General features: G+C 34.3%; 2 protein-coding genes and 1 long non-coding RNA gene across 6 annotated transcripts; 2 read left to right on the top strand and 1 right to left on the bottom strand.

Annotated features, from left to right (window-relative positions):
- The first annotated feature begins 838 nt into the window (after window positions 1–838).
- LOC110895165 (pentatricopeptide repeat-containing protein At5g67570, chloroplastic) lies at window positions 839–5470 on the top strand. Its single transcript, XM_022142438.2, has 9 exons — window positions 839–1495; window positions 1590–1781; window positions 2287–2368; window positions 2449–2634; window positions 2725–2838; window positions 2924–3017; window positions 3112–3269; window positions 3721–4155; window positions 4664–5470. Exons 1-9 carry the CDS (start codon window positions 927–929, stop codon window positions 5321–5323), a joined length of 2490 nt encoding a protein of 829 aa, XP_021998130.1. The 5' UTR covers window positions 839–926; the 3' UTR covers window positions 5324–5470.
- Window positions 5471–5894: 424 nt separating this feature from the next.
- LOC110895166 (GPN-loop GTPase QQT1) lies at window positions 5895–8510 on the bottom strand. Of its 2 annotated transcripts, none has more exons than XM_022142439.2 (12): window positions 8361–8510; window positions 8087–8216; window positions 7934–7978; window positions 7762–7841; window positions 7577–7651; window positions 7407–7510; window positions 7166–7322; window positions 6977–7064; window positions 6816–6888; window positions 6599–6729; window positions 6330–6397; window positions 5895–6143 (listed from the first exon to the last, which is right to left on the bottom strand). In XM_022142439.2, exons 2-11 carry the CDS (start codon window positions 8176–8178, stop codon window positions 6337–6339), a joined length of 906 nt encoding a protein of 301 aa, XP_021998131.1. In that variant the 5' UTR covers window positions 8179–8216; window positions 8361–8510; the 3' UTR covers window positions 5895–6143; window positions 6330–6336. The 2 variants fall into 2 exon arrangements, with proteins under 2 accessions (XP_021998131.1, XP_021998133.1); XM_022142441.2 differs by having other exon boundaries at window positions 8087–8213; window positions 8361–8463.
- A 1756-nt stretch (window positions 8511–10266) lies between these two features.
- LOC110895168 lies at window positions 10267–13725 on the top strand. Of its 3 annotated transcripts, none has more exons than XR_002566963.2 (4): window positions 10267–10442; window positions 10527–10597; window positions 11075–11162; window positions 13180–13725. It is a non-coding gene; the product is annotated as an uncharacterized LOC110895168 (long non-coding RNA). The 3 variants fall into 3 exon arrangements; XR_002566964.2 differs by having other exon boundaries at window positions 13160–13725; XR_004867467.1 differs by lacking the exon at window positions 13180–13725 and adding an exon at window positions 11920–12076.
- The last annotated feature ends 8440 nt before the right edge of the window (window positions 13726–22165 follow it).

Raw genomic sequence — 22165 nt, 5'->3', positions numbered from 1 at the left:
TTATCATTAAAATTTTTAATATCATCTTTATATTTTTGTTTCAAGTTTAAAAAGAAAGTCGAGTGGAGAATGACGAATTATAGGAACTAGGATTATACACCAACTCGCGATGCGTTTGAGTGTCAGATTTATTTATCTGAGGCTCAGATAACCTTTTCAACAACACAATCATAATCAACTAACCAATCAGGCTTAGGTGAAGACATTTCCATCAGCATAGACACAAACTATCCAAAGCAACAGAAAAATAAAACAAATCAACCGAAAACAAATTCAAATTTCCCGCGAACAAAAAAAGGCCTAAAGCCCCTAACAGAACATTGCAAATCAAAGGAAAACATGAAAACAAATAAATGAAATCGACCATTCTGAGGCTTAGTGTTCTCAAAAAACTTGGCCACTGCCACGTCATCTTCACCCATTTTTTCGGTAAAAATTCGAACCTCATCACAACCGCTAATCAAAATGGTAAACTGCTACACATGTCTGCCAGCATCACTACCATCCATCAACCGCATGTCTATCACAATGGACACCATCAAACAGAAGTAATTCATAGGCGCGGATGGCAGCAACGTCCGTCTCTCACTATCGCTTTCTCTATCTTGGTTTACATGAATGTGAGCCGGTAAAAAAAATAAGGTGTAAGAAAGAAAAAGGTGAAAAACCAAATTTGTAACACCACAAAAATAGTGCGGCTAAAACCCAAAAAAAAACAAAATCTACTGTTCATTACGTTTTGTTTTCCACGTTTAAAAAAAATAAAATTCAACAACATAAAATATCATCACAAAAACAGGCAAGATAAAATACTATGCATTACAATTACAAACTTGTACTATTTGTTTTGCAAACAATACTTGTACCATCCTAAAACCCCTAAAGATTTCTGCAACTTCCGGTTCCAGATGACTTAACCTTCAACAATGGAATCCTTAAGATTAAGAGGACCTCCACAACCCCCCCTCCCTTCACACCCACCAAACCCCAAACCCACCAACCAAAACCTCCTCAAACTCACCCCCACCCCCACCCCCACCCCCACCCCCAAACTCATCCACACTCTCCGCAAGAAACAGATTCAAAAACTCAATCGCCACCGTCCATCTCCATCTCCATCTCACCCCCACCAACAAGATGACCAAGAAGCCCAGTTTCAGACCCTTAAGGATGAATTCAAGACTTTCAACAGGGCAATCGTTAAGGCCACTAAAACCAAACAGGGTGTGTTGGTGGGGAAGCCATGGGAGAGGCTAGAAAGAGCTGAATTGATGGAGCATGCAAGTGCTAATAAGGAGTTTGTTAATGGGGAGAGCTTAAAGTATGAATTTTTAGATGAGTTGAGTGAGTTTATTGAGAAGGAGAGAGATAAGTTCAAGTGGGTTGTGGAAGATGATATTGAGTTGGAAGATGGTTTAATTGAAAAGAATAGTAAGTGGGTTAGGCCCAACAGAAAGGTTACTGATGCTGAAGCTATAAAGTTTCTTGTTGACAGGTATAAAAATGTTAAATGTTAAATTCTTCTTTTGTTTTTTCAATTTTTCTTTATGAATTTATATATTTGTGAATAATATTTGTATGTTGGATAGGCTTAGTGGAACTGAGTTAAGTATGAAGAACTGGAAGTTTTCTAGAATGATGAAACAGTCGGAATTGCAGTTTACAGAAGATCAGTTGTTGAAGATTGTAGGCGGGCTTGGTGATAAAGGTCAATGGAGGCATGCTTTATCTGTTGTTAAATGGGTGTATAGCTCTAAAGAGCATAAACACTTCAAGAGCAGGTGTAGTTTTCTTCGGTTTTTAGTAACATTTTCGTTACTTACTTCCGCGATTGAGTGATTTAATCACCATAGCTCATAAGTTATTAGGAAAAATTACAAGTTTTGTCCTTTATCTTTATATCACTTTTCAGGCGGTGTCCTTTTTAACGAATGTTGACAGGCGGTGTCCTTTACTAGGTATTTTGTTGCAAGTTTAGTCTTTTACACCCAACCCAGTTAAAAAACCTTGTTAATTGTTGACAGGCGGTGTCCTTTACTAGGTATTTTTTTGCAAGTTTTATCTTTTACCTAGGTATTTTGTTGCAAGTTTAGTCCTTTACACCCAATAATTAACAGGGTTTTTTAACTGGGTTGGGTGTAAAGGACTAAACTTGCAACAAAATACTTAGTAAAGGACACCGCCTGTCAACATTCGTTAAAAAGGACACCGCCTGAAAAGTGATATAAAGATAAAGGACAAAACTTGTAATTTTTCCAAGTTATTAACATAGTTCATAATTTGTAGGTTTGTGTACACTAAACTCTTGTCAGTTTTGGGAAAAGCAAGAAGACCCAATGAAGCCCTTCAAATCTTTAACTCGATGCGAGTAATGATAAAAACATAGCTTGTTAATTATATGCCAAAGTTGTATTTTTTATTTAATGGAATGAAATCTCATTAATGTAGGCTGATTACCACATATACCCTGATATGGCTGCGTACCACTGCATTGCCATTGCACTCGGTCAATCTGGTCTTCTAAAAGAACTCGTGAATGTAATTGATTGCATGAAGCAACAGCCTAAGAAGATTATCAAGAAACGGAAAAACTGGGATCCTGTTCTCCAACCGGATTTGGTTGTATATAATGCTGTAAGATAGATTTCACACAATTTATCGTACAAATTGTAAGCATTGTTGTTTGTTCTAGGGATAAGGTTAATCTTGTAATTTTATTCACAGGTACTGAATGCTTGTACATTGTCGGGAGAATGGAAAGGCGTATCGTGGGTGTTCGAGGAGTTGAGAAGAAGCGGTTTGAAACCAAGTGGAGCAACTTACGGACTTGCAATGGAGGTATTTGTTAAACTAAATTTAAATAAATTTTTAGGTGAGGGGTAGTTTTGTCATTTATACAGTCTTATGAATAAGTTGTTAAAAGGTAATGTTGGCATCGGGGAAGTACTATCTCGTGCACGAGTACTTTGAGAAGATGAAGAGAAGTGGGAATGCTCCAAAAGCCCTTACTTATAAAGGTATTTTTGGATCCTTTTGAATGTATCATCATGACTCCATGCATGTAGATGCTGGCTACTGATTAAACGTTTTGTTTTATTTGGATATGGTTAGTGTTAGTTAAGGCCTTCTCGAAAGAAGGTAAAGTGAAGGAAGCGGTAGAAGCGGTGAGAGAAATGGAAATGAACGGTATTGTTGGGGCCGCTTCTGTATACTGTGAGCTGGCGTTTTGTCTTTGCTACAATGGGTTGTGGCAAGAAGCTATTGTCGAGGTACATTTTTTTAAAAGAGTAAAATGCCATTTTCGTCCCTGTGGTTTGGCCAGTTTTACGAAGTTTCGTCCAAATGTTTGTTTTTTCGCATCTAGGTATTTTTGCGAATTATTGTCAGGGTATTTCCGTCTTCTTTGTTAGCTTAAACGGCAATTCGGTCTTTTTACATAAAGTGAAAAAGACCGAATTGCCCTTTAAGTTAGCAATAGGACGGAAATACTCATGACTTAACGGAGAAAAATAGATGGAGTTAACGAGACGGATGTAAAAAGGCAAGATTTCAAACCTTTTGGACCCAGATGCGAAAAAACAAACCTTTGGACGAAAGTCGCAAAACTGGCCAAAGCACAGGGACGAAAATGACATTTTACTCTTTTTAAAATATTAGTGGTGTTTTCGATGATGTAAATTTCATTGATAGTCATGACCCATGAGTTGGCTTCAATTGCAGATTAAGAAGATGAAAAGACTTCCTCTAACAAGGCCTTTGGTGGTTACCTTCACGGGCATGATATTGTCTTCAATGGATGGAGGGCATGTTGGTAATTGTATACGGATCTTTGATATCAGTAAAGAGCATTGTGCTCCCGACATCGGGATTATAAATGCAATGCTTAAAGTTTACGGACGGAGCGATATGTTCTTTGAAGCCAAGGAATTATTTGAAGATACTAAAAGATCCAATGGTCATAACGTTAGTGTGGGCCGTGATGGCCCGTTCGTTAGCCCCGATGCATACACTTATGGTGAAATGCTTAGAGTATCCGCTAGTTCTCATCAATGGGAGTATTTCGATTATGTTTATAAGGAAATGGTGTTTTCGGGGTATCAGCTTGATCAACACAAACATTCGTTTCTTCTTGTTGAAGCATCCCGGGCTGGGAAGGTTTGTGCTTTCTTCTTATTATCAAATATTGTATCTAAAAATATAGAGTAAAATACCATTTTTGTCCCTGAGGTTTGGCCCGTTTTGCGACTTTCGTCCAAAGGCTTGTTTTTCCGCATCTGGATTCAAAAGGTATGAAATCTTGCCATTTTCATCCGGCTCGTTAATTCCATCCATTTATCTCCATTAAGTCAGGGATATTTTCATATTTTTTTGCTAACTTAAAGGGCAATTCGGTTATGTAAAAAGACCAAATACCCCTGAAAAAGACCGAATAGCCCTTTATGTTAACAAAAAAGACAGAAATACCCCTGACTTAACGGAGAAAAATGGATGGAGTTAACAAGCCGGATGAAAATGGCAAGATTTCAAACCTTTTGGACCAGATGCGGAAAAACAAACTTTTGGACGAAAGTCGCAAAACTGGCTAAACCTCAGGGACAAAAATGCCATTTTAAATTTCTCTAGGCAGTCCCATTTTTTAAATTTCTGTTTATGTTTATTGCAGACCCATTTACTAGAGCATGCATTTGATGTAATGCTAGAAGCGGGTGACATACCACCTTCATCGTTCTTTGTTGAAATCATATGTCGCGCTATGATCCAAGATGATTTCGACCGAGCAGTGACGATTCTTAATAGCATGGCCCACGCTCCATTCCACGTTCAAGAGAAGGAATGGAGAGGACTATTCGAGGAGTACAAAGGTAAAATCACGCAATCTCATTTAAGAAAGCTTCTTGACGCGATCGATAGTCATGACGTAACAATGGAAGCTTCAGCGTATAAGTTATCAAGATTATTGCAAACGCTTTGTGGGTCAAAGTCAAACAACTCGTATCAGGTGAGTTCAGGCGGTGACGTTACGCAGGAGTCTGATTTGGAAACACCAATGGACGTTAAAGAACATAAATTAGGCGATATAATGGAACGTTTTGCGGATGAGTTAACGCCTGAAAGTCTTGGGTATGAGAAGTCAAAGTTGACTAATAAAGAGGCGTTGGATGATGATTACGATTCCGAGGATGATTTCTTGGCTGGTGAATTGGGGGAAGTAGATGAACCGAAGAGAAACAAGTTACCGTCTGCAGATGGTATACTTGAACATTGGAGGGAAAGCATGGTGAAAGATGGGATTTTTTTGCCATTTCAAATTGGAAGAAAGTGATTCCGAAATGCGATTTGCATACAAGTGTGCAGATTAGAGTGTTTTTTGTTAGAATGTAAAAGCTTGTATGTATAAATTCTTTGTTTACTACAGAATACTTGAGTTGACTTTTGTCATTGTTTAAAAGGAATTTTGACTATACAAACATAAAAATCTCAATGTCTCTTGAATTTTGAGCTTTTTCAGTTCACATATTAACAGGGAGTTTAACTGAATCATTGAGCACATGTGTAATTGATCGATGATCAGTAATTATCTTGTTGTAAGGCCGAGTGTAGCAGGCGCCAAGAAGATGGGCGCAATGTCCACATAAGCTGAATTAGGCGTTAAACACCACTATGTGGTCGGCGCCACAGGGCGTGACCAGCTTAACGAGCTTGAGGGAGAGTTGTGTAACTAACCTTTATTTAGCCAACCACACGTTGACAATTTAATTTTGTTTTTACTTTATTTAATTTGTTTAAACCATTACACTTTTGAGGGTTTAATTAGTTAGAACCTCTACGCGACACTGACAGACACTTTTACACTTTTTAGTCAAACCACAACAATATGTATACAAATAACCAAAAACATTCAACCAAACCACTATTAAAACCAACCATTAAGAGTCTCCCGGGATGGAAATACAAACTACAAGCTACAATTATACTCTCCTTTCGCTATTTTCATTTTTGTAACATTCAATCCGCATAGAACAACACCCTAATATTAAAAGACACGTTTTGATACAAAAAGAACAGTTCAAACAACTAAATCCGGTGATTTGTTACATTGTCAAATTACAATCTTCTAGCTCTTCTTTTCACAGCCTCCCAACCTGTCGTGCATAGAAGAAAAACAAAAACACGACTAAGCTGATTGTCAACTAAAATTCACCATTAAATCAAAGTTTCCCAAAAAATGAAACTTGCAGTGTGTGTGATGGCAACTAGTGCATTTTATATTAGGAAATAATAATATAAACCATATAGTTTGCTTTGGGATGATTTGGGAATTAACTAACCTTCGGGTTAATCATCAGAATCAAAATTTTCATCGTCTTTCATGTACTTCTCCTGCACTGCTGCTGTTGTGAAAACTATTGTCAAGTATTCCATATCTCAACCTTTTTCAGTTTATCAATAACACATCACAAAAGATAACAATCTAAACACAGTTACACAAAAATAACGACTCGTTTATGATTTATAATCAGATTTTACCAAACGCAGATCACACAAGCCAAATGAAATAAGCAAAAGGAAAGAAGAATGCAATCATTGAAAAGGATATCTGTAGTAATCCCAATCTGTTTGTCCAATAGCGATTTTGCTGAACTCAACTGCACTAGCATCAATGCCTTGAAATATATATCCATTCGTCTTGTCTATTAGTTTCACAAGATTTGTAACACTCTCTTTGTCCTGAAAAAAAAAAACGTCAAAACCAATTAATATCAATCATGCGTACATATCCTACTTAATAAAATAGTTTGCAGAAATCATCATGCCTGAATAGCCAAGGTAGTGAAGTTCACCAAACCAAAATCCTCAATTACTTCACAGAGTTCTTTTGTGAGTTTTCTACCGCCATAAATACAAACCGATAAGTTCACTACAAGCATACGCTCCTATACGAGACGCAGAAACTAAAACTAGTTAAGATGTCAACCTATACTTAGAAGAGCGGGGATCTTGATCTAGATGGTGCTGTAAATACGACAAGTCTTCCACATCCGTGTAAAAATCAAGATTGAAGGCTGCAGTTTACAAGAATCAGCAACCTAAAATCGTTCCTTTGACCATAAAAGTCAACTTTTGGAAAGAATGCAGTAACTAAAAGCCTAAAACGTTTCCATACCTAGCTTTCCATAGCTTTCGATGAGATCAATCTTCGACAAGACATTGACATGTGGGAGTTCCATATGCAGCATCGTTGACAGCGATAGAAGCAATGCGCTAACGTATTTCCCGGGGTCGCTACAGAGATGCGCATCCACCAAATGAACTGCAGTCAACTGTAGAAAGAAGACTTAACTGTTAACACTTAGAGAAAAAGTTTTTAAGTGTGTGTGAATTTACTTAAAAAAGACGTCGCTTACCCGAAGATCGAGTTTTTTAATTAGTTTCATGATGACTTTCTTCGCATTGGAATGGAGGAAGAATAGTTCTACTTGGCCAGGGAAATCGAAGAGAAAATAGTGATCTACAAACAAAAAAGTTAGAATCATAATAACAATAACATAACACTAGGGCTTTAATGTATACTAACCTTTTAAAAGAGGTTTCAGTTTAGATTCCAACCAGTCGATATTTTTCTCCAAGTAATCCATACAATACACAAGACCTACGGAACAAAAGAAGATCAAAAAGTAACAATGACACATTAAAACCAAGTCCCTTGTATATATATAATAAGTAATTAGTCAAACAAAGTCAGCAGGAGGGGCGTCTAACCTCCGTTGGGACCAAGCGAATGTTCATTCATCACATCACTGAGTTTGATAAGATCCTCAATGTTGATGGCACAATCATAGCTTAAAACAAATATTAAAGAAATCATGTCAACAAACAGGCAAACTATATGGTAGGGTTTCAAATAAAAAGTGCTGCAATAATCGAAGTTTACGGTAATGAATCATTTGCAGGGTCTAAATTGATAACAGCTACTTTCCTGAAAGAAAATTACAAGTGCATCACCACCATAAAAGGGAAATACATACACTTTGGGAAGTGAATAAGAGTGATGGAAACTAATGATGATGAATATAAGTGTGTGTACCTCCCGACGAGCTGGAGATATTGTTGCATGCCATTGCAGTAAGTGGTCTTTCCGGAACCCGGAGGACCGATAACCACCTGACCGAACACCATCTTTTACCTCCGTTCCACACGACCCTAAAACAAAACTTCTGTAACGAAATAGATTAGGGTTTAAACAAACAACATCTAAACGAAAGTTACTGACTGCAAAAGTCTATAACGAAACACTAAAACTTAAGCGAGTGGCAATCAACCAAAGTGAAATAGAGAGCGGATCGCAAAAGCAAAGTTACCTCGGATTCAGATGGACGCCGCTGCCTGCTTCGGGAGGGAAGAAGAGAGGGTTTAGGTGTAGAAAGGTAGAAAAGAAAAACAAAACAAATAAGGACCCTCAGGGAATCGAACCTGAACCACCTGGTCAAGCCCGAACCTGCAAAGCATCCAACTTAGAACATGTTTGGCTAAGTTTTTTTGAAACAAGTTATTGATTTATTGGTTTTTTAAAAAAAAGTTAGGATAAAGTAATTTATTGACTTATTAGTTTTTTCCTCTCACATACACCTCCATTGCCAAACATCATCTTGGAGATTATTACTTTTCAAAAAGCCAATAAGTCAATAAGTTGTTTCAAAAAGCTTAGCCAAACATGCCCTTATTAGTGTAGCACCAATAAAACTATAAAAGTATATAAATATGTAATTAGTCATTGTAATCGATTTTATTAGAATGAGAAATATGTAATTAGTCATTTAATAAATTTACTAAGAGTGCGGTGATTTACTTCATGGGTTAATTCTCTGATTCTCCAAGATGGGCCAACTACACCTTGGAAAATAATAGAAGTATGGAATGGAACCATAAGGAAAAATAACCGAGTCTGGGGAAGATACTGACGTTTTTTCTGTATCATTAAAAAGTAAATCTTTTAATAGAGGAGATAATAATGTGGAAAACAAGACAGGAAATCTCTACAATGACACTGTAGACCAATGGAAGGGATGTAGTGCAGCTTGGTAGCGCGTTTGTTTCGAATACAAAATGTCACGGGTTCAAATCTTGTCATCCCAACCTATTACTGCTCATATAGGATCTTTCATTCTTATGATACTGCATACAAGATGTATTGGGACCAATCCTTTCTTTACATACTTATCTTTTATGAGAAGAAAAACACCTAGTTAAGTTTGGTAGAACGCGGGTCTCCAACACCCGATTTCGTAGGTTCAAATCCTATAGAGTGTGACTCGGATCTTCTTCGATCGAATTTGACTGAAACACTAAGTAGAACTTGAACAACAATCTCAATTTGACCTCTTGCATATTAAAGAAAGGGGGAGGTCAATAATAATAAAAAAGATGTTAAATCATCAAAGGTCCAACTGATCGCTACACTTATATTATAAATATATAATTACAAATAATCCAACCATAGGAATTAGACCTAACACGATTCCATATATAAGAACTATAAGAACTTCAATCATGTTAATTTGTTTAAAAAGAGAAAAAAATGGTAATATCTATACCTAAATGTTAATCCGAATTACCATGAATCTCAATGACCAAAAAATGGTAATTGACATGATAAGTAACTAGAAATACACAGAATTTCGTTAAAAATATTTTTTTTTTATGAATTGTGTAATTAATTTCAAATAAGTCATATCTTGCTCAGACCAATAAATAGAGCTGAGGTTATAGTTAAAGTCGTTAGTAGAACCAAAGTAACCACATATGATAGGCATCAAGGAGCTAAATGAAACATGTTCTTTTATACATGTGATTATAAAAAAACACTTACCCGAATTTCCTTTTTTTCAAAATAGGGGGAAACAAAAATACCAACAACAAGTTTATAATTGAGATAAGATTATAAACTACACAAATAGGGATAAAGTCGCAACTTTATAAAAAGAAATTGATTAATCATCTATAACATCTACACATATCACATTTGCAATCAGCGAATGCATTCCTGGATCATTTTTCAACTCTCTCAACCCTCCATTTATCCACATCCTTTCTTTTTTTTTTCGATTGACAACTTAGAAACATATATTTATCTTTAATAAAAGAACAGAGGTTGGGACACCTGTCCCCTCCACATTCAACTGAAACACGTGTCAGCCTCTTATTTCATTTGCTATCGTGTTCATTATTTAGACTATCCACGCCTCCCAATTACTAAACCGGGTTTTTTTTGTGTTCTATGTATTCTTCTAACCCTAATCATCTCCCCCCAAAGTTTCGGCCGTTTCTCTATCTTTCTTCTCTACTCTGTTCTTAATCAATTGTAAAATGTCTTCTCCTACATCAAAGATCTACTTTTTTTTTCCTCTTCAACAGCTTCATCGCAATCTAATAGCTATTTGGAGGTTCGATTTCTATTGATTGATTTCAATTTATTTGGGGTAAAATCATTGCAATCTTGTGTTCCACATATAATATATTTTCTCTAGGGTTTCCACACGATCGATGTTCCGGATCTACCTAAATCGATGCCGAAGATATCGCCTCTGATTTTTCGCTGGTATGCTTTTCAATTGTTCGATAAAATGTATTTCGTGTTATATACAGTTATATACCTAATTTGATGTGTTTTTAGTCTCATAGTTTTTATTAGAAACTGGTGAAGTTATCTACATAGAAGAGCATGATTTAGATAATTAGGGTTTCTAGACGTACACATATTTAATTTGTATGCCTAATTTGGTTATCTAATTTGTTTGCCTAATTTGGTCAGTTTTAGCCTGTGTCGTTTCAAGTTAGAGGTTGCTGAATTATTTATCATATATGAGTATAATTTAGATAATTGGGGCTCCTAGATGTACAAGTATTTCATTTATATGCCTAATTTATTTATCATATATGAATATAATTTAGATAATTTGTTGAATTTATTTATCATATATGAGTATAATTTTACTTAAAAGGAGCCTTTGAAGCATGCTAAACAATATCAGGAGATGGACCTGATAGCTGATAACTGATTGTTATCCATATGCAGATCAAGTAGGTTCCTTAGGTTACCTATGCACCATTGGGAATAAAAGAATTGGATGGATGACTTATCTTTCATTCCATGAATTAAGACTGTAAGTAAACAATTTTCTTCTCTTTTACAAAGTTATATCTTTTTTTCTTTTACATTGTCATTTGTTATAACTTATAAGTTAACTTACAACTAGAAATGTTGCACCACAGCTTGAATATTATGCTATGTTTGTTTAAATAAGCTAAACCTAAACATGCTATTTCACCATAAACTTATCATATTATAACAAATTACTACATCCAAACTAAGCAGTCAATAACGGTGCTATAGCGGTTAGCGGACCTCAGGGTGTGTAGCGGTCCAAATAGCGGTTCCGCTATTAGCGGCGCTAAATACCGCAATAACGGTGCTATAGCGGTGGCCTATAGCGGTTATAACAGTAAAGGTGTTTAATTGTGTTAATTCTTAAATTAAATACTTCAAAGTTACTATTAGTATTTGATTTGCGATAGGTTTTTGATAATGGAATGATATTACTATGAATTTTGATATTACTATTAATATTTTTCAAATATATATATATATATATATATATATATATATATATATATATATATAGGGTAGGGATATGGTAAAAAGTGTCTAAAATGTAAGAAGGGTAAGAAGTGTTTTAAACCATTGGATATTTGATCTAATGGTTGAGATCAATAGGGTATAAAAATGTAAATTGTGTTTTAATTAGAGAGACCTTATGTAAAATTGAAGGGCAATAGTGTCTTTTTCAATATTTCAAATATGGTAACCGTATTCTACACAACCAAAAACACCTACATTCACTCCTTTTTCCTTAATTATAGGAATTAATTACCAAGATCTAAATCGGAAGCCTCTTTGTTTTATATAAGATTCAATGCGTGGTGTTTTACGTTAAGAAGAACTGTTCATGGCGTGGTGTTTTATCTGGAGACATTGTTCATGGCGTGGTGTTTCATCTGGAGACATTGTTCATGGTGTGGTGTTTTATCTGGAGACACTGTTCATGGCGTGGTGTTTTAAAACATCTGGAGACATTGTTCATAGCGTGGTGTTTTATCTGGAGACATTGTTCATGGTGTGGTGTTTTATCTGGAGACATTATTCATAGCGTGGTGTTTTATCTGGAGACATTGTTCATGACGTGGTGTTTTGTCTCCAGATGTTTAAAACACCACGCCATGAACAATGTCTCCAGATAAAACACCACGCCATGATTCAAGTCATGGTGTTTTATCTGGAATCCCAAGCAACCTTCTATGAATATAACACCATACAACTTAATAGAACCCGTTTCATACTAAACATTATATAAAACAAACTTTATCAAATAACTCATGTTTTTTCATGAAAAAAAATATAGATGAAATCCATGAAAACACAGTAAGTTTTATTGTATATTTTTCCTCAACGCAATCTGTATATAAACGACACCATACAAACAATTGTTTTATGCAATAAAACACCACACATGAACCTGTATCGCTTTCTTACATTTGTGATTTTCGTAATGAAAAAATTGCTCCAAAATTGCAGAGAAAAAAAATACTTTTGAACCTGAATTAATGAACGAAGATGATATAATACTAGTTAATGATTGATTCTGATGATATAATCTCCTAAATTAACTCCAAAACAGTTACACACAATTAATTGATAAGAAAAGGTAAATTACTAATGTACCCTTTTGAATTAATTAAGAAGAGGGACACTTGTCATTCCAAGATTATTTCTTACACTTCTTACAAAATGTCCCACTTTTTACAGGATCATCTACCTATATATATATATATATATATATATATATATATATATAGGGTAAGGTTCTAGAGTGAACAATGGTTAATTTGTGAACAAAATGAACAGATCTTGGCCTTTGATTTAGTAGATGATGAGATTTAAGATTAATGGCATTTTTGTAATTATTTTGTTATGTTTTAGTAATAAATAGTTCTCATAATGGTATTATAGTAAAATTCCATTAAATGTAGCATTGGAAACCCAGTAATCATCGCATGATTTTTAAAAATCACTAATTCTCTCTCTCTCTCTATACATTCAAAGTGAAATAACTCCTTCCTCAGGCGAGTTCCTTTCTTTCCTCCGGCGAGTTCCTTTCCTTCCTCCGGCGGTGAGTTCCTTTCCTTCCTCCGGCGAGTTCCTTTCCTTCCTCCGGCGGCGAGTTCCTTTCCTTCCTCCGGTGACGATTTCAGCATCTCTGTAACCGATGGCGATTTAGGGTTCCTCATCCATCGATACTCAAGGTGTTGCATTCCGGCGAGGATATGCATCAAAATCGTAGCAGTGGTAAGTTCCTCATCCGTCTATTTCAGCATCTCTGTTACTCTGTTTTTTAGGCATCGCCACCGTCAAGGAGGAAAAAACTAGAGTGACATATTTGGTGGATAAAGGTTGTGTCTCACCATCGTCGCCGTCAAGGAGGAAAACCAGAGGAGGTTCTTCGAAGATATCCAGTTGCCAGCGAGTTCACATGTGTGGATTTTACTATGTTTTTATGCGATGTACACATGTGTATTTTGTGGGTATTTTTCTGAATGCTAATGTATAAGTGTGTACACATGTGTGTATTGCAGGATAGGGTTGATTTAACAAGATAGTGGATTTTACTCTGTTTTTATGCGATGTACACATGTGTATTTTGTGCCTATTTTTGTGAATGCCAATGTATTAATGTGTAGACATATGTACAGGGTATTTTTTATTAATACACTAGGTTATGAAGATTTAGTAATACAATGTGTACACATATGTATACGGCGATGTACACATGTGTATATTGTTCGTATTGCAATCAAGTGTGCAAGAACACTAAACATACACATGATGGAATAGAAACCTGCGAAAGCATAGAGCAACATGTTATAGGCCTGCAGTTCTGAGACCTCCTGGACAGACATCGGACCTCTATACCAGCACCAATTCTGTCAAATAAAAATATGGATAGTCCATCCATTATTGCAGATGTTCCTTTTCATATTATTATTATGTTGTCAATGATAAAGCAATCAAACTGCACACTTTATTGCCGCACCCTTCTATTTGATACTACTTAGTTTACGTACGTATTACACTTAATTGGTAGATAAGATGGTGCATCGTTAGTTGCTCCCATTGGTTATTTATTGAAAGATTAAAGAACAAAACTAGATAATAGCAAGGAACAAAACTACAACATGTACAATATTATTCGAAACAGAAGCTACTCTATTGAGACCATTGACAAAATATTACTTATAAAAGTGGGAGTTATTAAAAATGTAATATATGATTTAATAAAAGGTTATATTTTTATACAATTTAATAAAATAACATATACTTTTACACCGGAAAATTGCTCTTGGATTTGGAAAAATATAGGATCTGGGGAAAATCGTTTTGAATTTCAATTTAATTTAGGAAAATGGGGACTGCCAATTTTTTTTGGTGAATCTGAATTCAAAATTAGGACTAATGAATTGGATCGTAAGATTATAGGGAGGATTTACATAAAATATGGAAACTAATCTTGATAGTCAATATCAATTTTAGATTATAATTAAATAAAAAGTTAAGTTTAAGAGGCTAATTATAATCCTACCCTTATAATCTTAAAAACAAATCAAGGGTCAAGATGTGTTCATTTAGTTCACAACCAAGGGGGTTGTTCACTCATGATCCTAACCCTATATAGGGTATATATATATAAATACATAAATTATGCATGGTATAAAAATTATCTTCTGTCGCCAATGCCGCAAACCACATGAGATCTTTCAAGAAAGGTAAATATGACTTTGCATCAACAAGGTAAAAAAACCTTATAATATATTTTTTTATCCTTAATTTAAACAGCATGCCGTCAAACCAATGATTTAAAAACCGGTTCAAATCGGCCGGTTGTACCGCTTGAACCATCCGGTAGAACCGGTTAAACCCCCCGCTACACCCGTTGAACCGCTCGATACACCAGGTTAAATCGGTTCTGAGCCAAATTTGGCACGGTACATAATCTTTTCGTGTTTACAAAGCTATATTTGGCCGAATTTTATTAATTACGACATCACAAATCTCGGCCAACAAACCCATTTTCTTTATTTACATTTTTTGTTATGTACTTTAGCTAAAACGTTAGATTTTATTGTAAGAGCATTTGGGTAAATTGGTAGATATCATGTCAAAGTAGGTGATACCGAACCCATCGTCGCCACTTGCCACCATAAAAAAATATTGTGTAAACTTAGGTTGGATTTTTTTATAAAACACTATTTTAGCTTTATCCTGTTTTGACCCAAACTTAATTGACATTGTTTTTAAAACGACCCCCTTTTACCCGAGCTCCCTTTGCTCATAAACCCACGTTGATCTGAACCCGTTTTGACCCGTCAGTGAAACCCACCCTACTTAATTGCATCAGATTTGTGCGTTTTGTTAGTTTTATTTATGTATGATGTATTCTTGAACTCTAATTGTTGTGTTGTTAGTTTGTATTATTGGACCAGAACTTCTTAGCCAGTTTCGAAGTACCACAAAATTTCTTAAGATTTCTTGTGATTGTGATAGAGACTATTTGCTACCAATTATCGTAGGTAAATATAGAATTACTTATGTAACTTCTTTTTTTAATCTCATTTTACATATTAGCATTGGATCTGTTGGTTGCAAAAAACTTGACATTAATATTCATATATGCAAGGGAATATGCAGTTGAAAAGCTTATAAGCTTCTATCTGGAAGATGAGGTTTAGGTTGTTTATTATCAAAGAGGTTTTGGTTTGTTTTCGAAGAAATCAGTTTTTACACATGGTCAATTGTATGTCGCATTATCAAGAGTTACAAGACGAGATGGCCTCAAAGTTGTTATTCTAGATAGTGATGGTAATCTTTCAAATATAACATCAAATGTTGTATACAGAAATTTTTAGAAATTTGTAATGTAATTTTATAAAAAAAAATTTCACTTTCATGTCAAATTACTTAGTTTGTTATTTACTTATTCTTATTATTTTATTTCAGATTAGCATTACTTTCTGTTACTTCATACTCTAAATAAAAATTTCATAAGAACATTTAAAAAAATGGAGATGTCGACTTCTATTTCCGGAACAACTTACTAGACTAAAACTTGTGTTCATAAAATAGGAAATGGATAATGGAAATAACAAGTGTCAAAACATTACTATTTTAAATTACTTGGTTTCATGTTATTTTAATTTTTTAAAAATCATACATCATATTTAGTAATATTTTTTAAATGTAACTTTTTTAAATCCATGTGTCAAGCTAGTTTTATAATATAAAAGTATTTTATTTTCTATAACAATATGAAAAATATCATATCTGGACTAGTTCTTTGGTTCCAATTAATACAAACTCATGAGTTGGTTATTACTTATATAATTATTTGTTTATACTTTCATACTATTAGGCTGGTTTTTTTATGCTAACCTTAAAAAACTAATAAGTCACACACGAAGCATAACAATTTTTATCAAAAGATAATTTAATTTTTTAAAACCCTGTAGAACTTGGAAGTTTCTTATGTTTTGCCTCGAAACCAAATATTCCTTATCTTCCAAAAAAATCATTTATTTCATTCTTAAGAAAACAAGACGGTCCATTATATTAAGTAATAGATAGATGTTAACTTATTAAAGTTAATAACGTGGGTTTGTGATAATTTTGAAAATACATAGTTTTGTGACAAGATGGATAATTCCAAAAAGCATGTGACTTCGGCATACTATTTCTAAGATTATCAAAAGCCTTTTTATAATCATAGTCTAAATAAAGTTGATTTTATTTTGTTTTATTATTTTTTTCTTTATTTGTTTCATTATTATCAATGTATTACCAAAAAGAAAGTTGTTGATTTCATAAAAAGTTGTAGAGCAATTATGCGCACATTAATGATATGAAAGAAGGATCTCTATGTATATTTTTCCAATTAAAGTTTTAATTTTTTTTGAACGGCTATTTTTCCCCCCTAATTACTTACACTTCTCAAATATTGAACCTTGATTTCCCCATAGAGATAATTCCTTTTGACCACTAGAGTTTAGTCTAAGTGGCTGTTTTAGTTATTAATTCAATAATATTTCTTTTTAATATTTCTGAATTTTTAGGGGTGATTCCCCATTATTCTTTTTATTTTTTCCTGACGTCACGTCGTCACTCTTTTCATTATTTCTATTTGATTTCGATTATATTTCTTCTATTAATACCATGTTTCATTTCGTTTTGTCTGTAAATAATTTATCAAACCTTTTGTTGAGTAGAAAAATGAAAGTAAAATGCGTATTTTACCTTTGACAGCATAGAGTTTGATATAGATTATATTTATAACAGAACCACAAGTATAATTTATCTTGTAACACGTAAAGTGTTTCAAGTCACACAGACAACAAGGATTAAAAGAAATTAGTTGTTAAAAAGACAATGTAATGTAATCAACCCGTGAAACTAAAGTTTAGAATCTATACTATATAATAAAAGAAACCATTTTGGGACACTTGTCATCATATTAGGCCATGTTTTATAGATAAGTATTATTTTAGTTTAATCTTTTCTAATTAATTATAGATAATTCTCCTACTAAATATTATTTAGTTTAATTTTTATCGATAATTATTATTTAGTTTAATCTCCTTCTCATTTATAATATTATTTATTTAACTAATAGAGTAAATTACGATTTTGGCCCCTGTGGTTATAGCACTTTTACTCTTTTAGCCCAAAAAATTTTTTTAACATCTGAGTCCTCAACGTCTTTTTTTTCTAATCTTTTTGGCCCCTAACGTCTTTTTTCTAACCCTTTTAGCCCCTAACATTTAATGGATGGGGTTAGTGTTAGGGGCTAAAAGGGTTAGAAAAAAAGACGTTGGGGGCTCAGATGTTAAGAAATTACGAATAAAGTTCCATAAATTATCTTATTATTTATTTATATTAATTACTAGGTTAGAAATTATATCTTAATAATTAAAACAAATATCGAGCATTTTCATAGCCAGGGTGGAGGGAACAATTTTCTTCTTTATATTAATTACTAGATTAGAAATTATATCTTAATAATTGAAACAAATATCGATCATTTTCATAACGAGGGGGAAGGGAACGATTTTCTTGCTTAACAAATAATTTATTTATTTAATATACTTAAAATACAAGAAGAATAATAACTACATTTATCATACTAATAAATTTATCCAAAAACAACCATCTTTTTAAGATGCAACTCAAGTCTATATGTTTAAATTTTAAAGTTATATAAGGGTATACGGGGCACTCTCGGTGACCCCATGCGGTGACCCAAGTCCCCGCTAGGGAACACCGTCGCCATCCCTGCGGTGAGGCAAATCGGGGACCAAGCTCGGTGTATGTTCACTGCATGAAAGAGAGAGGAGATGGTGGGCCACCCTCATTTTCAACCAATCAATTATTTTCTTTTTTTTTTTTTGAATAAAAAAAACAATTCCCCCCAAGAGAGGAGTGCCGCCATCAAATTGAGGGTGTGAGGGGAGTTTAAGAGGGGAGTTGACGTGGCATAACCTGATTGGGTGTGTGTAAGAGAGGGGACTCCCCTAAGAGGGGAGTGCCCCTCTCACCCTAACTTAATAATCACCGATAATTTATACTTATCTAATTAATTTAAATATTATTTTGTAGCTATAAGTTTATCTAATTGGCTAATTGCTATATGCCTAATCTAAACATTTCAACAATATTTTTAGAACTAATAAATTAAGACCACTGTTATTTAAATAAAACTTGGGTTCACGTCATTAGAAAGTCGATGATACAGTTTATCTTCTAATCGATGGTTCAAATGTTTTTATATTTATAAACTTGACAAACATCACAAGTTTTGATTATACATAAAACAAAATTTTGGGCGGATATCAGAAAAGTGTCTTAAAATATCGTTTTATAGTTGTTAAATCTTCGTTATTAACTATTAGATATTTTATTTTCTCAACCCGTGTAATACACGGGGTTATAACCTAGTATAAATATATTGAAAAGGCAATAAATAAAGAACACTAAAATGGAAAACTAACAGAATTTTACGAATTAAAATATTATATTATTTTACCATGGTCGGCGAGTCCTGTAAGACTGCCCGTAGTGGGGCGTTTTTTTTAAAAAAAATTGCATTATAACGCCCAAAAACGCCCAAACCCCCATTACATGGGGCGTTTTGGGGCGTTTTTTTTGAAAAAAAATCCTCCCGGCGTGATTATTAAAACGCCATTTTGCTTGGTTGGAGGTTTGACTTATGTTTGACCCACCAATGAGAAATAACTTTGTTTTTTTTTTTTTTTTTTTAAGGATTGAATGGGGCATTATGGGGGCGTTATACCCACTACACCACTTTTGCTATAATGCCCCCTTGCTGACTAGGACGCCACATGGCGCAAAACGCCCCATGGTGGGGGCATTATAGTGTTTAACCATTACGCATGGTCTAAGGGCCAAGGAGTGGAAATGTAACATAAGGTTTTTCTAGAACATCAATCGTATGTGATCTTATTTAAGAACTACAACTAGGCCGGAGTACTGCAAAACGTAAAGTACGATGATTTTTTTTTTAATAATAGATGATAATATATACGGTATGCATAGTCAAATATTATTTTTATTAAAGTAAATTTTAGGGTGTTGTTAAAGATATATCACCCTTGTAAGTGTGACCGGAATGCATGGCGTCTTAATCCTTTCGCAGGCATCTTGAAAATGTAATGTTTTTGTTGGTGTTCTGGCCTTGGGCTGTTTGTAAGGGGCGTTTTTTGCTAGTTCCCTGCTAGCAGTGGCGAAGCTTGAGATTTCCGACTAGAGGGTCAAAGATGTATATACCAATAATTTCTATAAAACCAGGGAGTCAAAAACATATATACCAAAAAATTGCTATAAAACCGGGGGGTTAAAAACATATAAGCTGTGATACGAACATTGCTTTTTCTTTTCTTGTGCTTATACTTAATTTTTAATCGCATTAACATATCAAACATGATGCAAAATGTGTTTCCTTTTAGCGCTATAAATGAATTATTTTTAGGATAAATTACACTTTTCGTCCTTTATGTTTGTAGCGGGTTGCAATGGATGACCTTTAACTTTAATAATTACAGTCACAATCCTTTATTTGGAAAATTCATTACACTTTACGTCCTTTAGCCCTAACCATGTTATAATTTTCAGTTAAATATAACATGTCCAATGCATATGAGGGTAGTTTAGTCATTTTAGGTTTAGTCATTTTAGAAGTATCTTTAAAAATAAAAAATATATATTACAGCTGTCAAGATAAAAAAATCTGGGCATCTGCTTTCTTCTTCACTTTTCTTACCCAAACCCTAAACACAATTCTCCTCACCCTCCTACAGCCACCCATCACCACCAACCTACACCACCCCAACAACATGCCCCTACCACCACCTCCGCCACTGCAAACCCAACATCGCCGCCACTGCAATCCCTACACAACCGCTGCCGCTGCTATCCCTACACCACCCCTGCGGCTGCGCCACCGCCGCCGCCACTGCAATCTCTACAACACAGTCGCCGCTGCAATCCCCTTCTCAATCAGCCATGGCTCTTTAACAATATACATATTGTGCTATTTTATTGCGGCAAAGCTACGTGCCCTAATATCAACAAAACCCCAATTTTACATCACCTTGAAATCCGATGACGAATTCAGATCAAAAAATTTTACATTCAAATTCTTTTAAGATTTGTTTTCCTTGATCAGATAATAAACTTTTGTATGTTTCAGACACTCGTGAACTAATTGTTCATTCATTTATTGGGATTACATTTTTGGATGTCCTTTTTATTATTATTATTTTTTAATAATTTGTTTGTGCCAATGAGGTTTTGATTCGTAATATATTTTTTTTTTCAAACAGAGAAATCATGGTTTTGTTGGATTTTGTTCATATGATTGCGATAACTACCTTTACTGTCTATACAAACTGTACATAATCTGGTTTTTGTTCATATGATTAATGGCATTCATTTAATTAGAGAGAGATACAGATTATTGAGAGAGAGAGAGAGAGAGAGAGAGAGAGAGAGGGGCTTATGTATTTAGAATTTTTTTTGTTTAATTATCAAATGTATTTTAAATAAATGAGTAAAATTACTAACATACCCTCAAGTGCTAGGTACATGATCAGACTTAACTGAAAATTATAACATGGTTAGGGCTAAAGGACGTAAAGTGTAATAAATTTTTCAAATAAAGGACTGTGACTGTAATTATTGAAGTTAAAGGCCATCCATTGCAACCCACTACAAACATAAAGGACTAAAAGTGTAATTTATCCTTATTTTTAACTTCTGATTTTGGCATGGAAAGAGTTTTTATGAACCTATACAATTGAATTAGTCTATGAAGTTTGGATACGTGCATTTTTCGCGATTTAAATACCCTCAGATACTTTCATAAGAGAGGTCATCCTTCTCACATAGATCTAATCTTCTTATACACTCGTTATCTATTTTATTTAAAAACTAGGTTAATGCCCGCGCGATCCGCGGCTTCATCCAAAACCGTATTATTTACTTATAATATTTCAACAACAACTTCAGCATTTTAATATAAAACACAAAAGATTTCAATAAAGCACTCCATAACCCTTCGAGAGGATGCAAGTGACCGTCTATTCAATTGAAAGTAATCATTTCATTACATCCCTGCATGAAAAACAAAATCGATAAATTTAGGGAAAATGGGATTGAAAGATGATAACCCAACAGTGAAGGATCTTATTTTACAGCTCCGATAAATGCAGGCGTGTTTTCAAATAATGCTTCCGAAATGTTTGAAGACCGACAAATGTCCAAATAAGTAGCACTGTGAACATTTGTCGTTCTTTGGACAAATGTCCATAGTGTTGCTTCTTTGGACATTTGTCGGTCTTCAAACATCTAGTAAGCATTATTTGAAAAAACCCCCTAATTTATCGAAGTTGTAGAATGAGATCCTTAACTGTTGGGTTATCATCTTTCAACCACATTTTCCCTAAATATATCAATTCTATTGTTCATGCCTCCCAAAGCCACTTATCT

This window comes from Helianthus annuus, chromosome 9, assembly GCF_002127325.2.
Source record: "Helianthus annuus cultivar XRQ/B chromosome 9, HanXRQr2.0-SUNRISE, whole genome shotgun sequence".
Taxonomy (NCBI): Eukaryota; Viridiplantae; Streptophyta; class Magnoliopsida; order Asterales; family Asteraceae; genus Helianthus; species Helianthus annuus.
The sequence above is the reverse complement of the archived record's forward strand: the minus strand, read 5'-3'. Positions and strand labels throughout refer to the sequence as shown.

Excerpts from the sequence above, each read along its gene's own strand:
- LOC110895165 (XM_022142438.2), top strand. The coding sequence starts at position 927 with ATGGAATCCTTAAGATTAAGAGGACCTCCACAACCCCCCCTCCCTTCA. Across the intron at positions 1,496-1,589 it reads ATAAAGTTTCTTGTTGACAG|GCTTAGTGGAACTGAGTTAA; the intron begins GTATAAAAATGT and ends TATGTTGGATAG. Across the intron at positions 2,369-2,448 it reads AAATCTTTAACTCGATGCGA|GCTGATTACCACATATACCC; the intron begins GTAATGATAAAA and ends TCATTAATGTAG.
- LOC110895166 (XM_022142439.2), bottom strand. The coding sequence starts at position 8,178 with ATGGTGTTCGGTCAGGTGGTTATCGGTCCTCCGGGTTCCGGAAAGACC. Across the intron at positions 7,323-7,406 it reads TTAAAAAACTCGATCTTCGG|TTGACTGCAGTTCATTTGGT; the intron begins GTAAGCGACGTC and ends TTCTTTCTACAG. Across the intron at positions 6,398-6,598 it reads ACAGATTGGGATTACTACAG|AACAGCAGCAGTGCAGGAGA; the intron begins ATATCCTTTTCA and ends AATAGTTTTCAC.